This window comes from Conger conger, chromosome 16 (assembly GCF_963514075.1).
Source record: "Conger conger chromosome 16, fConCon1.1, whole genome shotgun sequence".
Taxonomy (NCBI): domain Eukaryota; kingdom Metazoa; phylum Chordata; class Actinopteri; order Anguilliformes; family Congridae; genus Conger; species Conger conger.
This window is the reverse complement of record NC_083775.1, coordinates 10,503,881-10,519,542: the sequence shown is the minus strand read 5'-3', so window position 1 is coordinate 10,519,542 and position 15,662 is coordinate 10,503,881. Positions and strand designations below refer to the sequence as shown.

Here is a 15,662-nt window from a genome sequence, read left to right as displayed (position 1 = left end):
GTCGTTCCCAGCCCCCCTTCATTTCCAGCCCTGCCCGTGGATTCTGTAGATGCAGGCTACTCTACGCTTACTTCCTGGTCCAGGTTTGGATTCAGAGTCCAGCTGCAAGAGAGGCGGGTTTAATCTGAACTAGTACACCCAAAGAGGCTGGGCAATCAGAATCCACCCAATAAGCAAGCGGTGGGTGTTTCATCTGCCCAATGAGCGAGCAGCTGGTGCTTCTTCTGCCCAATAAGCAAACGGTGGGTGTCCCTCATTATATGAAGAATCAGTGGGGAACACACACCCCAATTCCCCAGCGGTCTGCACATACTTCTCAGCAGCTACAGCACAATCAGTCTGCGGTCACACAGCATGAAGGCCGTCTGTCGTACAGCTGGAGAAACGGTGAAAACCGGATGTAATTTACATTACATTTACATTTACATGTAGGAGGCGGAGCTTATGTGGGGCAATATAAGCAAACTGTGTGTTCAGGTCTGTTCATATTAATCAACAGACCACCAACTGCCATCTCCCAAAAATGGGCAATTCATTTATGGTGCACAAAGAAATGTATTTAAAAACATATATTTATTTAAATGAACCAGGCATACAATCCAATGTGTTTGTTTGTGTGAAATCTCCAATAAAGTACTACTAGCCAAAGTATATCATAAATGTGTGTCAGTGAACTCCACAAAGAGTTGAAATAAATTTGATGTAAAAGATCCAGTCTCTTGCAAATGTTTCTTTGTGGTGATAACAATGTTCATGCCCATCAGAATCTGAAAGATAAACTTTCAAACACTGAAAGTATTTAAAGCATTTTTTTATTGACAGATCTCAAATGCAACAAGGTACTTTAAACATTCTTATAGTTTCTACTCTCATGGAAAATAGTCTGTCTTTGTACAAATGGATCAATCATGTAAACCGCATACAGAATAATGTAGCAAATAACATCTATTCTATTAGATCTGTTAACCTAATACACTTTGATATTGGGAGTGTGTACTGCTAATAAAGATTTAGGTTTTGGTCCAAGAAAATACACAATGCATACTTATATTAAGATCATTGTATGAACATATTTTATTGAATTGTAAAGGCTCAAACCACATTTTATTAACATATACTTTTGTGTCTTCCAAACACTGGTGATTATTTGAGACACATCCACAATTGTCAGAAGCCAGAATGGCAAAATCTTTTAATTGCAAAATCTTTTAATTGCAAAATCTTTTCATTGCAGATGTTTTATATTTCATTATTTATAAACACAGATTTAACAAACTACCTTCAACCAATATAAAAAGGGGGAGGAGGTGCAAGAAGGTGGCTTGAAAGCTACAAAAAGGACCGTACAGTAACAGAGACGTCCTCCATGAACTAGAACTGAAATTACATGCCCCTCATGTACAAAAACAGCGCCACTGTGCTCCACTGTACAGCACTGTTGCCGAGTGCAGAACACAATGGCAACGCAATCAGATAGATAGGAATAAGAACAGGCCTGCGCACACACACTTGCACAAACACTCGCACAAACACACCCGTTAAACATGGAGACACACAACACTTGGAATAGCCTAAAGCAGGTGTAGGAATTTGGTCCTTTGTGAAGTAAAACTTCTAGTCCGATATTCAGGATAACAACAATGTGTTAATATAGCAGAAATAGTCTTGTTACAGTATGAAGCATACCGGGTAAAAGCAAGGCAGTTCAAAATCATGTTAGAAAGGAATGAGCTTTTATGTCCCAAACCTCCTGGAGTAAAATGCAGGTACCTGTCCCTGATTGGGTGACAGGCAGACGAATACAGATTATTTTGTAGGCATATGGTGTGACCAAGGAAACCAAATGGTCATTGCCAGCAAAGCATACAGTAAACCCCCCTTGATAATTCAGTATGGGCTTCCTAACCCCCCTTGATCATTTAGTATGATTGAGGTGTTAGGTGACCATCCAAGAACACTGAAGCAGGAAATGTATTCTTCCCTACACAGGGTAGGCATCTACCATCCTGTAGGTTTTCAATTCAACCCTAATTTGGCACAAAGGTTTCTACTAATTATGAGCACAACAGCATCTCTAGCAGTTGAATGAGACATGCTTTAGGGTTGTTACGGTTGGAATGAAAACCAGCAGGACAGTAGATCACCAGGAACAGGACTGGGCAGACCAGACCTAAAGTAAACAGAAACTGACAGAACTGGAGTGGCGCACACACGTCTTACAATGCATGTATACACTCTGCTAGGAAGATAATAAAAAAACAAAAAAAGAACTTGTGAAAATGTATTTTGAAGAACAAAAGAAACTGGACAGCATTCAGTGAAACTGGATTTAAATCTGCAAAACTAACTATGGAATTCTCTCTCCAGCATCACTACACTGGATGTGAACTGTAATTTCACACTGCCCAACAGGAGAACAGGGCCTAACTTCTTTGGTCATTTTAGGAAGGAAAAAACAAGAAACAACTGCACACGTAAATAGAAAAACTCTTTCTTCCACAGAGACTCAGAAAGCAGGTACACATATCGTACCCAACAGAACACAGCACCAATAAGACGGTAAACTAACTGGAGAGTCTTGAGAGGGTATGTAACACACTGCAGTGATGGTGGGTGGGACTGATCTGAACATGTGGTACCGTGATTGGACAGGACTGAAGCGTCATAAAAAAGTGGGGATGGGGCTAAAGCTCCTCACACTGGCATGGGCAGGGTCATTTTACCACTACCCCTCAGCACTGTAGAGAGGGAGAGAGAGAGGGGGGGGGGGGGGGGGGAGAGAGAGAGAGAGAGACATTAGTGATTAAAAAAACATTAAAACACATTCTTCTACCCAGCAATTCTCAATTTGAAGACGAGGACATGTCTCCATATAAGCATGTGCTAAATAATCTCAATGAATACTCAATCGATTGATCAAATTGTCAGTTTGGCTAGCGTGTCTTGCGAGAGCAGGGCTCAGTGCAGCTGGGCTGTGCTGTTTCCAGCAGTGGCTGGCAGCCCCACGGGATGATTTTTGACAAGCGTCACCACGGCCTCAGACCCGAAGAGGAGCGTTTCCTGGACAACACCCCAGCTGCAGCAGCGCGTGAAGAGACGGCCGCACGCGCAGTTACGGTGCGGCTGAAACCGCGTTCTGAGAAACGACAGGTAGCAGCAATAGGCAACGAGCACTTTGCTTCAGATCCCAGTCAAATACCCAACTCTGGTGTACTGGAACCTCGAAAAATACGCCAGACAAGCTGAAAAAGTGCCAGCCCTGCACTCTGGTCGTCTCGGTTGGCTCAATGACACCAGGCAAGACAAAATAAATTGAGCACAGAACAGTAGTTGAATCCAAAAGCGTTACGTATTTGACCCTGGTCTGGTGTGCTTCGCGGCATTCTCCAGAGCTTACAGAAGACCCAGCACCACTGAGGGAGGCCTACAAACACGACTGATAAGGGACAAATCCAAAAAACATTTACATTTATTTTAAAAGAAAGGACAGCTGGCTCTCTTGCCACACGCACCCTTGGTGAAGTAGAGGTAGAAGAAGTCACAGTAGAAGATGGTCTGAACCACGCCGGAAACCACGGCGATCTGGTCAAAGAAACCCTCCGTGTGGTACCGCCACACCCAGTTGGCCAGGTAGAGGGCGCGGTACAGGCCCAGGAAGAACAGGTAGTGCGTGGTGATAGACTCTGCCTCCCCCGTTTTGGTGATCATGAAGAGCTGGGGCAATATGGCCACCGACTCCAGGTAGATGGAGAAGGTCCACAGGATCTGGGCAACAGTGGGGGAAAAAAATCAGGGATGAGTTAGGGAGGGAGAGAGGCAGCAAGGGAGAGATGGAGGGAGAGAGGCAGCATGCAAGTCATGTTGGGACACACCTAAAAACACATGCTTAACAAAGCACCACCCCTGAATCCCGGTGCCCTGCGGAAGCCAGGGGCATCGACCCATCTGATACGAGCGCATTTATTTACCTCCAGCGGGGAGAAGGCGTAGTTCTCCAGGAACGACAGCCCGGCCACAGGGACCAGGAGGAACTCCACCCGGAAGGAGTCGCTCTCAGAGTCGTAGGAGCTCCGGAATCTGAGGTAGATCAGGTAGACCGTCGCGTAGGCCAGAACCAGGAACACAACCTGCAAGCGAAAGGGAAGGAGGGACAGAGGGAGTGAGGGAGAGAGGAATAGAGGAATAGAGAGATAGAGAAAGCAAAGGAGCAATACAAAGCAAGAGAGAGAGAGAGAGCGTGCACGAGGGACACTGTGGTTATTACACCACTATTGAACAATAATCCCGTTGTTCAACCCAGACATTCTACTTCTACTTTTTGGGAACCAAAAAAGTGTTAACCAAAGGTGCACTGCACCATGTTCAGCTTTGTACAATATGTTTTTTTTGTTTGTTTTTATACAATTTTTATTTACTAAATGTAAGTTCAAAAACGTTCAATGCCAAATAATGTGTGCGGTCCATCCAAACTGCGCTACAATGCTAAAGCAGATCTTGAAATGGCATATAGGCTACAGATATGTAAGTGCGCAGTAAATAAGCGTAATTACTGCAGCTTCCATACAACCTGGTCGGAAGTAATCAGTAATCAAACTAGAAAACATTCAATAAAGTGTCCATGGTAGTTTAACGGTTAGAGGCAAATTTTGCTTCAGTTTCTCACCTTCATGACTGTATTGTAGACTGAGATGAAGCTGGTGAACAGGTCCAAGTAGCGGGTGGTGAAAACCAGTCCGAACAACACCTGGCTCTTCCCTGAAATACCTGCAGAAGCACAATGAAGCACACAACCTCTGCTGATCCACTGTCTTTTCATGCTCTGTGCCATACTCAACCCAAGAACCGCCAACGTTTTTAACCAGGTGGGTGAAATGAGAACAAGCATTCTCCCCTGCAATGTGGGGAATCAAAGTGAATGCGAGGTATGTCAAAACATTTCTACTGTCTGATAGAGTAGAGTTGGCATATTCACTTTGATTCCCCACATTGCAGGGGAGAATGCTTGTTCTCATTTCACCCACCTGGCATCTCATAGCACAGCAATTATGGCTAATGATTAACTAATAATACATTTTTCAAGGCTACACCGTCAGCGCAGGACTCGACATGAAGAGCAGACTAATGTCAGAAGAAGGGGTTGCTACGCGTCATCAACTGAAACGCCCAAATTGCCACGTAAATGCAGAGCCTGATGTTGGCAGTATTGGGGTACAATACTGCAAACATCAGGTTAGACAAGCGATCTAATTTAACTGGTTGTATCAATCAGGTTATTATAACCCCGTTATACATAGGCCTACAGTAGCTACACAAGTTGTGTCGATCGCCATGCATCTAAAATGAAACTGGTTCAACGCAGCCTACGGAATAAGTTTTTTCGGGGGGGTTGACCGAATTTCCGAAGATGAGTTAATGAGAATTTATTTTAAGAACACAATTAATTGTGCAGCCACCCTTAGCGCTGAGGGAATTGTTTCCAGGTATCTGATCATGGCCTCAAACACTGTATCTAGTCCTAGTGGTAGACACAGTATCATCCTGACGGCACAGCTAAATCTCGAATTTGGATATTTACCCGTCATGGACGTTTTTTTTCTTTTGGACTTAACGTAGAATACTATGCATTTTAACTCCTCAATAGATTGTCACCCCAATACGTTTATTTTCGGTGTCAATGTTTTACTTCGTGGAATTACACTAAGCCTCAAGTAAATTATCTACACGAAGACTGAATCGGTGTCTCAATGTTCAGTTACCCAGCTGCAGCGACTGACATGGCAAAGAAAAAACGTTCGGTTACATCACATTAACAACTATGTAGCCTAAACAAAACAGAAACATGACAACATACATACCTGAACATGACTTCGATTTCCAAATTTTGTGAAACAGTATGATGATGGCAACAAGATGAGACATGTCACCCAGAAGACGAAAAATGTTCATTCTGGCTCGATTTCTTTGATGCAAAAGTGATACAAAAGCGAACACACACAATTTCTGCAAGCCACGAACACAAAACAAAGTGTCCTTAAAGTGATGTTGCCATGCAATAGCCAAAAAAAAGAGTTGTATCGCCAATTAAATAGTATCCACAACCCAATATCCTCTTCGTTAACCTACAATGTTCAACTTAAAATCGGAACAAAAGTAAGATTTGCAGACAAAAAAAGTAGTTCCGACTCTATTTCCGACTCCAAAGCGCAAACGTAAACAATTTCCTAAATTGTCTGCATCGCTCGCTCCCACTGCTTAAATCGCATAAGGTTTGTAGAAGGGTGACGTGGCTGAAAAGTTGCAGGGAGTGAGTTCAGAGAACTCTCAAATTACAGCCTTTTGCGAGGCTAGTCCCACACTGCGCGTCAGAGGAGCCGACCAACACAAATACGAGATCGCTTCTTAAAGGGAATGAGAGGCGACACAGTGCTGACTATTGAATGATCTTACTTCTTAGGAAGAGACATTTACCTACGAAACGAGGCCCATTTTTTGGCTAAAATTGCATTCATAAAGTTGGCTATTGTCAACCAGCTTGCAAACTTCCTGTATTTATCAAAAGACCTTCGTCGAGTAACTGCAAGATGTCACTTAACCACTAGATGTCGCCCAACATCAGTGATTATTCGGGAGCAAAGCCAAAGTATTTTTGGTGTATTATTTAACCAGTAAGGCAGCGATATTCCGCAAATACTACCACTATGTGGACCTTTCTTGTTTGAATTTTTTAAATATATAAAACTGATTGAATGTGTTAATTTATCGGCGAAAGGAAATTCAAAACATTAACTAAAGTGACTATGTAGCCCATAAGTAAAAGAGCTGGACAACACCAGCAGAATCTCATGTTAAAAATTCCATGTTAAAATAATTATATTTATTATTGATGTAGGCCTATAATTAAAACATTTATAATAAAGTAAGGATATTTTAAATATTTAAATATTATAAACCCTGATACTGAACAACTTGCAATGTCTTGTGAAGGATAATCAGGATTTCTGGCAGGAGATGTGCAAAAATATTAATTCTAATGCAATAATAAACATGTACATCAAGGAAAGTTTTCCTGTTTTTCCCATTTTAAAATAGCCTCCTTCTGAAAGTCAATGAATAAGTACTGACTTATTTATCAATGACGCAGTCTGTTGCACTGTCACACATTAATTTCATTACACATAATTAACGTCAATTTTCTATCATATTCCACATCTATATAGCCAGTATGGGTGCTATGTGAAATAAGTATTTGAATGAATAACTACTTGATTGATTGATTGCATCAGGAAGGGGCAGGGACTGGAGGATGACGTGAAGAGAGACACCTTTATGAAGGTGTGAGGAGTAAAATGCTGTGGGAACTAATCTGACACACAAGACAGATTACTGCCTATTAATACACACACAGGAAGCCAGCCAGTCTCACCCTCACCCCCCAGAAAGGCTGACCTGACTCTTTCTCTTATGACTGGGTCTCCATAACTACAGTGCACCTCTGCTGGGGCCGAGTTACCCTGGTGACGTTATGGCTGACCAGGCAGTAAGCACTCTCCACCCAACAGCACACAGGCAGCCAGGGCTCCAAGCAGGCATCCACGCCCAATATTTCACCAGGAAGACAAAACTGGAAACAGTCTCTCAGCTCTTTCTTCTTCAGCAACTCTTCTTCGACTCCTCAACGATGAGCTCATCCGATTACTTTCAGTTTTAAACAGACTCAGACTCCTTCCGCGTCCTCTCGATTAACACTGACTCCATCTTCAGTAACATTGTCTCGATTAACACTGACTCCATCTTCAGTAATATCCTCTCGATTAACACTGACTCCATCTTCAGTGACATTGTCTCGATTAACACTGACTCCATCTTCAGTGACATCCTATCGATTAACACTGACTCCATCTTCAGTAATATCCTCTCGATTAACACTGACTCCATCTTCAGTAATATCCTCTCGATTAACGCTGACTCCATCTTCAGTAACATTGTCTCGATTAACGCTGACTCCATCTTCAGTAACATTGTCTCGATTAACGCTGACTCCATCTTCAGTAATATCGTCTCAATGTAACACTGATTCTCAATTTAAAAGTGCTCAATTGCCAGTCTTTTCCTGACAGTGTTTTATACCAACTCTAAACTATAATACTCACAGTTTTAACACCTCTAGTATGAAATACTTTCATATATTATGTTTTGGACTAAAGAACACAGTAATTGGTCTGCTATACATACTAGAATTTATTAGGGAAATAAGATGCAGATGCTTTTCAGGTAATTAACGTATTTACATGTCAGACAAAGACACAGGCACAAGCGCGCTGCAAACATCTCCCCAAACTGAGACATAGGCTAATGAAACTGACTAGCACTCTCTACCTCCCTCTGTCGTTCCATCACCCACACACTTACGGGAGGGAGATGGACAGCACATAACGAGAGGGAGGGGGAGTGGGCAAAAGTGGGGATTGCAGTTTGGCAGACCGTAAGTAGGTAACGGAGGGCAACAAAGGAATAAAGAAAAATCTGAGCTTGTTGCCCTTTCAAAAGACTATCATGCTCTGATCACAACACCTACTGTCTGTTGCCTCAGCCAATCAACACGCTTGAGAGTAGCCTGGCACCAGGCAGTCAGTTTGGAAGAGAGAGGAGAGAGCCATTATCAAGACATCCCTGTTTAGTATTGTTTCAGCTCAATACCAGTTTAGCCTAGTTGGTAGTTAGTTATTTAGTTAGAGTAAAGGTTATTGTATGATGTCACAAGGTTCATCCCAACACAATAGAAAGAGAAATGGCCATCTACTCACCCTTAAATGTTGATTTCCCTCGGCATTTAAATGTCACTGACATTTTACATCCTGTGGAGAGAGTAAATACATGAAGAAAGAGACAGATGGGGGGATGAAGACTCAAAGATAAAATTTTAATTTTAAATTGATAAAATTGCCATTTTTGCCCATCAATCTGCACTCCATTACCCATGAAAACATTTTTAGACATTTTAGCAAATGTATTCAAAATCAAAAACTGAAATCTTCTGGCTCTCTTAAATGCAGTAGGCATTTTATATAGGGCGGCCTGTAGCGTAGTGGTTAAGGTACATGACTGGGACCCGCAAGGTCGGTCGTTCAATCCCCAGTGTAGCCACAACAAGATCTGCACAGCCGTTGGGCCCTTGAGCAAGGCCCTTTACCCTGCATTGCTCCAGGGGAGGATTGGCTCCTGCTTAGTCTAATCAACTGTACGTCGCTCCGGATAACAGTATCTGCCAAATGCCATTAATGGAATGTAATATTGTTTTGAATGGAGCTGCACACAACAGAGGGTTAACTTCCTTCACCCATTTCTCTTCCTGCATTTCTCCCTCCCCAATTTCAGACGCCAGTGCAAAGTCACAGGGCACAGACTGACCCTCTATATCACTGTTTTGGAGCTGAGATTAGGAGGAGGACTATTAATCTGTCATTTCGGGGATTAGGAGCATGCAAAAGCGCACACACACACACACACATGCATAAACACACATAAACACACACACACACACGCGCATGCATAAACACACACATACACGCATAAACACACACACACGCATAAACACAACACACTGTTTTGTACATGAGACACTTTGTTCAAGAATTAAATCTCTTGCAATCATTGTGAAAACACACCTGAAATTGGCAACGCTAACACACACACACACAAGAAAACTGAGCCTTAGCACTGTAAATAGACCTGAAGAGATAGAGAGAAGGAGGATGACAAAGACAAGAACAAAGAAGGGGACCAGCCAATAGACGGAGGCGTATTTCCGACTATATTAGTGGAGTCCAGCCCAACCTGAGTCACTACACGGTAGCATCCATAATATGGACATTTAGACTGGAGAACAGGTATGCCATCAACTTTCTACACTAGACTGTACCTATATAATTGTAGCACATCATTCTGTATCACAGTACAATACAATATAGTCCTACAGTATTAGGTCTGTGCTCCTCAGTGAACCAAAAAATAAATAGTGCTGTGAAGTAAATGTAATTCAGTTTTGATGTTACTGTGTTACGACCTCCTGAGGGTGGAAGGCAATGTCTGTTCACCCAACATTTTGTAACTAACTAACATGACTTTTAAAACACCTGATGAAGTGTACTCTGATTAAACTTACTCTGTACTTTGCAGCTCCATGTGTTTGAACAGACACACAGGTCTAACCAGTTCATGCTGGCCTAATTATAAAAAAAAGTATTACATTGTATTACTAAACAGCATTTTGAATGTAGTATATAGATATAGAAACATTTAGAGAAATCATTATGCAGGGTTTTGTGGGAGCCGTCCTGTTCTCCATCGAGACCCACGCCACCATGGGCTACGGGTGGAGGTGCGTGACGGAGGAGTGCCCCGTTGCCATAGTGACGGTGGTGGTCCAGTCCATCGTGGGCTGCGTCATCGAGGCCTTCATGATCGGCCAATGCGGTCATCATCGCCCTGCGAGATGTCCAGCTGTGCCTGATGTGGCGGGTGGGGCTCATCAAGCCCCACGTCCCGGCAGGGGCAGAGTTCATCCCCATGGAGCGTCATCGAGGCCTTCATGATCGGCCAATGCGGTCATCATCGCCCTGCGAGATGTCCAGCTGTGCCTGATGTGGCGGGTGGGGCTCATCAAGCCCCACGTCCCGGCAGGGGCAGAGTTCATCCCCATGGAGCAGACTGACATGAACGTGGGCTATGAGCAGGGCGTCGACAGGCTCTTCCTGGTTTCCCCACTCGCTACTGTCCACGAGATTGACGAGGAGAGCCAGCTCTACGGCATGAGTCAGGCCGACCCGGAGGCCGACGACTTCGAGATGGCGGCGATCCTGGAAGGGATGGTGGGGGGGGGACGACCGCCGTGACCACCCAGGCCCGAAGCTCCTACCTCACCCGGGAGATCCTCTGGGGCCACAGTTTCCAGCCCGTTGGTCTACGAGGACCGCGACCGCCACCAGGTAGATTACTCCAGATTCCACACTCCTTCCACCCCTCACTGCAGCGCCAAGGAGCTCAGCGAAAGGGCCAGCCGCTCCCCCTTCGCCTGCCCCCACTCCTCGTCTCACAGCAGCCCCAAAACCTCCCAAATCCCCCTCTCCCCCAGCGCCTTCTGCTATGACAACGAGGTGGCCTCGTGCAGTGGGGAGGTGCAGGAGTGGGTGGGGGGGGGGGGGGGGGGGGGGGACAGCGGGGCAGAGGAGCCTCGGTGCTGTCGATTTCCAGGAGAGGTTTAAGGAGGACGGCAACGACGTGCTCTGCGTCTTCAATGCGGACAGCCAGAGGGAGCTCGGCAAGCTGCAGACCGCCATTCTCCTCGATCCGCAGAACTAGAGGGCAGAGTCTGACATCTGAGGCTCACCTCCCCTCCATCCACCCGAGACCCTTCTGAAAGGCTTGCTCAAGGGATGGGCATTCCTGCTCTCAATTTGCACTTTATGTACGTTTGTAGACTCGACGTCCTAATGTTTTCACAAGTACTGACCTTTCCGCTGACATGGCTCAGGCAGTAAGAGCAGTCGTCTGGCAGTCGGAGGGTTGCCGGTTCGATTCCCCGCCCGAGCTGTGTCGAAGTGTCCCTGAGCAAGACACCTAAACCCTAAATGCTCCTGACGATCTGGTTGGTGCCCTGCATGGCAGCCAATTGCCGTTGGTGTGTGAGTGTGTGTATGAATGGGAGAATGAGAAGCATTAATTGTACAGCGCTTTGGATAAAGGCGCTATATAAATGTCAACCATTTACCATTTACCATTTCCACGGAACAGGTGTGAGTCATCTCTCCCTTCTGGTCCCCCTGATTGGCTCCCTCTGTCTTTGTATTCCACCTCTAGCAGAGCTGTTCTCTCTGCTGCATCCAGCTGGGCGTGGCCTCACTGCTCTACCTCACTCAGCAGGTTCAGGCCACATTCAGGTCATGCTAGGTGCTGTATTGTGTTTGTAAAAGAGCCTCCAAATCAGAGCACAGAAAGAACCTGAGATTCTGAACAAATATAATATTTAAAAAGTGCGGCACAAATATGTCCTTATTAAAAGGTGGCTTCCTCCCTTTCCACCAACAAGTAAATGGTAAACGGTTACAAACAGGCCACTGCATCAGTGAAATTATGGGACGTACACAGGCCTGGAATAGAACCAAAATTCAGTTTTTGAATTTCTCCTGTCTGCCATTAGTTCAACACACAAAGATTTTTCTTACCAAGTGGAGGGTGGGTGGGGGTACAGTGCCATCGCAGTTCAAAGCCCAGTGGCCCAAAAGTGGACCAACCCATCTGGCATCTGCCACAATTGTCAGTCTGACTGCAGGTGCACAGGTGTGGAGGTCAGATGAGCAGTCTGACTGCAGGTGCACAGGTGCACAGGTGTGGAGGTGTGGAGGACCATGGTTAGGACCCTGCTGAAACAGACAGAGGAAAGACACCAATAAAGGCAGTGCCAAAATGCAGTGCCACTGCAATAGCAGAAGTGAGAGATGAGTAGGCACCCAGAACCACCTAACAAATTTCATGGAGACACAATAGATACAGATGCACCGTACTATTTTCAGTCAGTCTGTAAAAATAAGATGGTTATGCATGTAAATTTCCTTTCCATCAGGATTTAAGTTAAATTAAAGAAAAATCTGAGAAATGGCAGTTTAATTCATTAATTTTAAAAATGTAAATGGCAACATTTACCTGATTCTGAAAATAATTACATAAAATATTTTTTTTTATCTCGCACCAAGATAACAACATTGTCAGATATGTGTAAGGATCAGCATTTTTGCCCTTTGTATCACTTTATCACAGTCCGCCTCCCTAACCTGACAGTACAGTCCACCTACCTAACAGTTTTGCAGGCAAAATATACCTTTTTCAAAGCTTTTCTGTCTATTGGCAGTATTGTCGTTGTTTGTTTGTTTTTAGTTTAATTTTGAAAATTGCTGTAACCAGAATTGGGTGTTGATACCTTCATTGCTGCATACTCGCATATGCTTATTATGATTATTCCCACTCATCTATTCCTGCCGGCTTACCTCACAGAAGCAGGTCTTCGGAGGGTGATCTATGAACAAAAAGGTTCCTTATTATATATATCCATTACCCAGCTGCATAACCAAATGAAACATGTTTATTGCAACTGTATTTCCTTTCCTATGTATGCCTAATTTGCCTAGTTAAATGTAATAAAACCCACAATTACAGCAGCATTATAACACAAGGCGCTGCACAGTAAAAATAATTTTTAATAAGCACTTATGAGCTTACAGACTGTTGTTTGTGCATGGCTAAATTCAATGGGGATGAGTAATATAGGACTTTTATAGGACAGCATTAAAGTAGCGTAGTGGTTAGGGTAAAAGGCTGGGACACACAAGGTCAGTGGTTCTAATCCCGGTGTAGCCACAATAAGATCCGCACAGCCGTTGGGCCCTTGAGCAAGGCCCTTAACCCTGCACTGCTCCAGGGGAGGATTGTCTCCTGCTTAGTCTAATCAACTGTACGTCGCTCTGGATAAGAGCGTCTGCCAAATGCCAATAATGTAATGTAATGTAAAGAACTGTAAATGTATCCAGGCAATATTTAAATACATTGAACTTAATTGTTTGTGCTGTACTGAATTGTACATGTCAAACTGGTCTCCAGCATTCTGAGGTTTTTGTTTTTCCCAATATTTCAGAAAAAAAATTGTTTTGAAAAAAGCTAAATCATTTTTTGGGGAAACTGTGCAGTTTTGCTCTTGTTTATCTGCCTGAAGTCCAGATTTGTCTTTGTTCTTCGTGAAATGCACTTGATATTTTTAGGTGTCATCAACTTCTCAAAATGAGAATGAATACATGTATTTGCACTGATTTGGACTCCAACCAGCGTTGAAGTGAGCGTTGAATCTGGCACAGATTTCTGTTATTTTCAGTTTTTACTGTCAAATAGATCATGAATTGGTCATAAAAAGTTCCCTTGATAGGATAGGTAATTTAAAAAAGAAAAGTTATTTATACAATGACAATGCCGGTTCGATCCCCTGCCCGGGCTGTGTCGAAGTGTCCCGGAGCAAGACATCTAACGGCGTCGGTGTGTGAGTGTGTGTATGAATGGGTGAATAAGAAGCATCAATTGTACAGTGCTTTGGATAAAGGTGCTATATAAATGCCAACCATTTACCATTTACATAAAATGGCATTCACATGGAAACAGGATCAAGAAACCGCACAACACAGCAAGAGGCTAATATCGGTGTTCCATGGGGCTGGTAAAATAATGTTTTCATTTTCTGTTCATGATAAAAATTCATCCCTCTTGTGGAGAACGACACAAACTCAGATATTTTGGATAACTGGAAGTCCAAGTGGACAGACTTGAAGAAAGAATTATGAATACACACTTTATCCTTCTCTATACCTTCTGTTGTAAACTATTAGATTCATATTTATATTGTAAATAATTTAGTTTGCTAAGTTTCTCTTATATTTATTTATATTATATTTCAATACTGCCATCATCACGACTGAAACGGCAGACGGTAATGATAATATCAAGTCCCACATTACTCCACCATTTGAGTCCAGCATTGACCATTCGGCTGTACATACTGTATGTAAATGCATCATCAGTACCAGTGGCATTTTTAGCTCGATCATTTATCAGATTTACACATATTTTTGTTGGCGCTAACCTTATGCTCCACACGTTTTTATGCCAGTGAAGAGTGAGAGGTGAATTACTGTGATCCAGAGTTTGCCGTTGACATGGCTCACTGTGAAGTACCCCGCTGTCGATACTGAACGCACTCACATTTGCATTGCAGCACATTAAATGCGTACATGTGTGCATGGTGCGAGCATGTGTACATCTACAGATCATGTAGATGTACAGGTGGTCTGGATGAGTGCAATTACTAGTGCATAAGAGGGCCTCTTCGGTCAGTCATGTCATGAACACACACCAAGATATGCAAACATTTATATCAAAAACAGAGTTAGGAATTCTGTATGCAGAAAAAGAGATTAATCTGGGTATTTGTGTGCGTATGCCAGAGAAACAAAGACAGAGACAGAGACAGGCAGAGACAGACAGACAGACAGACAGACAGACAGACCCACCGAGGCATGGTCACAACCATCCTAGCTGTTATACCTGTCGGTTCTTATCTGTCGAATAGAACCTGTCTCCATAGGTAATTCAGTTTCCTCGTCTGCTATTTTAACGTGCGGTGTTCCTCAAGGATCTATCCTCGGACCCATTTTATTTTCTATTTATATGTTACCTCTGGGCAGAGTTATTCAAGATCACCACATATCATTTCATTGTTATGCAGACGATACACAATTATATCTTTCAGTTAAACGCAATGAGGTTAACACACTGTCAACCTTACTAGACTGCCTAACTGATGTTCAACGCTGGATGGCTCAAAACTTTCTACAACTTAATCCCGATAAGACTGAAGTTTTAATTTTTGGAAAACCAGAGATCGCTCAACAAATTCGTTTAAACCTTGGCGAAAAGTACTGCTCGAAATCTGGGAGTAATTTTGGACTCAGAACTTAATCTCAATCTCCACATTACAAAAGTAATCCAGACTTGTTTTTACCATTTAAGAAATATCTCAAAAATCAGATGCATGTTATCATTGCAGGATACAGAAAAAATCATTCATG

At 43.3% G+C, this 15,662-nt stretch overlaps 1 protein-coding gene and 1 pseudogene across 2 annotated transcripts; one reads left to right on the top strand and one right to left on the bottom strand.

Moving 5' to 3' along the window:
• Positions 1-795: 795 nt before the first annotated feature.
• kdelr3 (KDEL endoplasmic reticulum protein retention receptor 3) lies at positions 796-11,921 on the bottom strand. 2 transcript variants are annotated; one of them, XM_061223086.1, is made up of 6 exons: positions 11,775-11,921; positions 8,805-8,855; positions 4,664-4,764; positions 3,969-4,127; positions 3,513-3,765; positions 796-2,738 (listed from the first exon to the last, which is right to left on the bottom strand). In XM_061223086.1, exons 2-6 carry the CDS (start codon positions 8,845-8,847, stop codon positions 2,695-2,697), a joined length of 600 nt encoding a protein of 199 aa, XP_061079070.1. In that variant the 5' UTR covers positions 8,848-8,855; positions 11,775-11,921; the 3' UTR covers positions 796-2,694. The 2 variants fall into 2 exon arrangements, with proteins under 2 accessions (XP_061079070.1, XP_061079069.1); XM_061223085.1 differs by lacking the exons at positions 8,805-8,855; positions 11,775-11,921 and adding an exon at positions 5,856-6,574.
• Positions 10,046-11,358, top strand: LOC133114032 (inward rectifier potassium channel 4-like; annotated as a pseudogene).
• Positions 11,922-15,662: the final 3,741 nt, after the last annotated feature.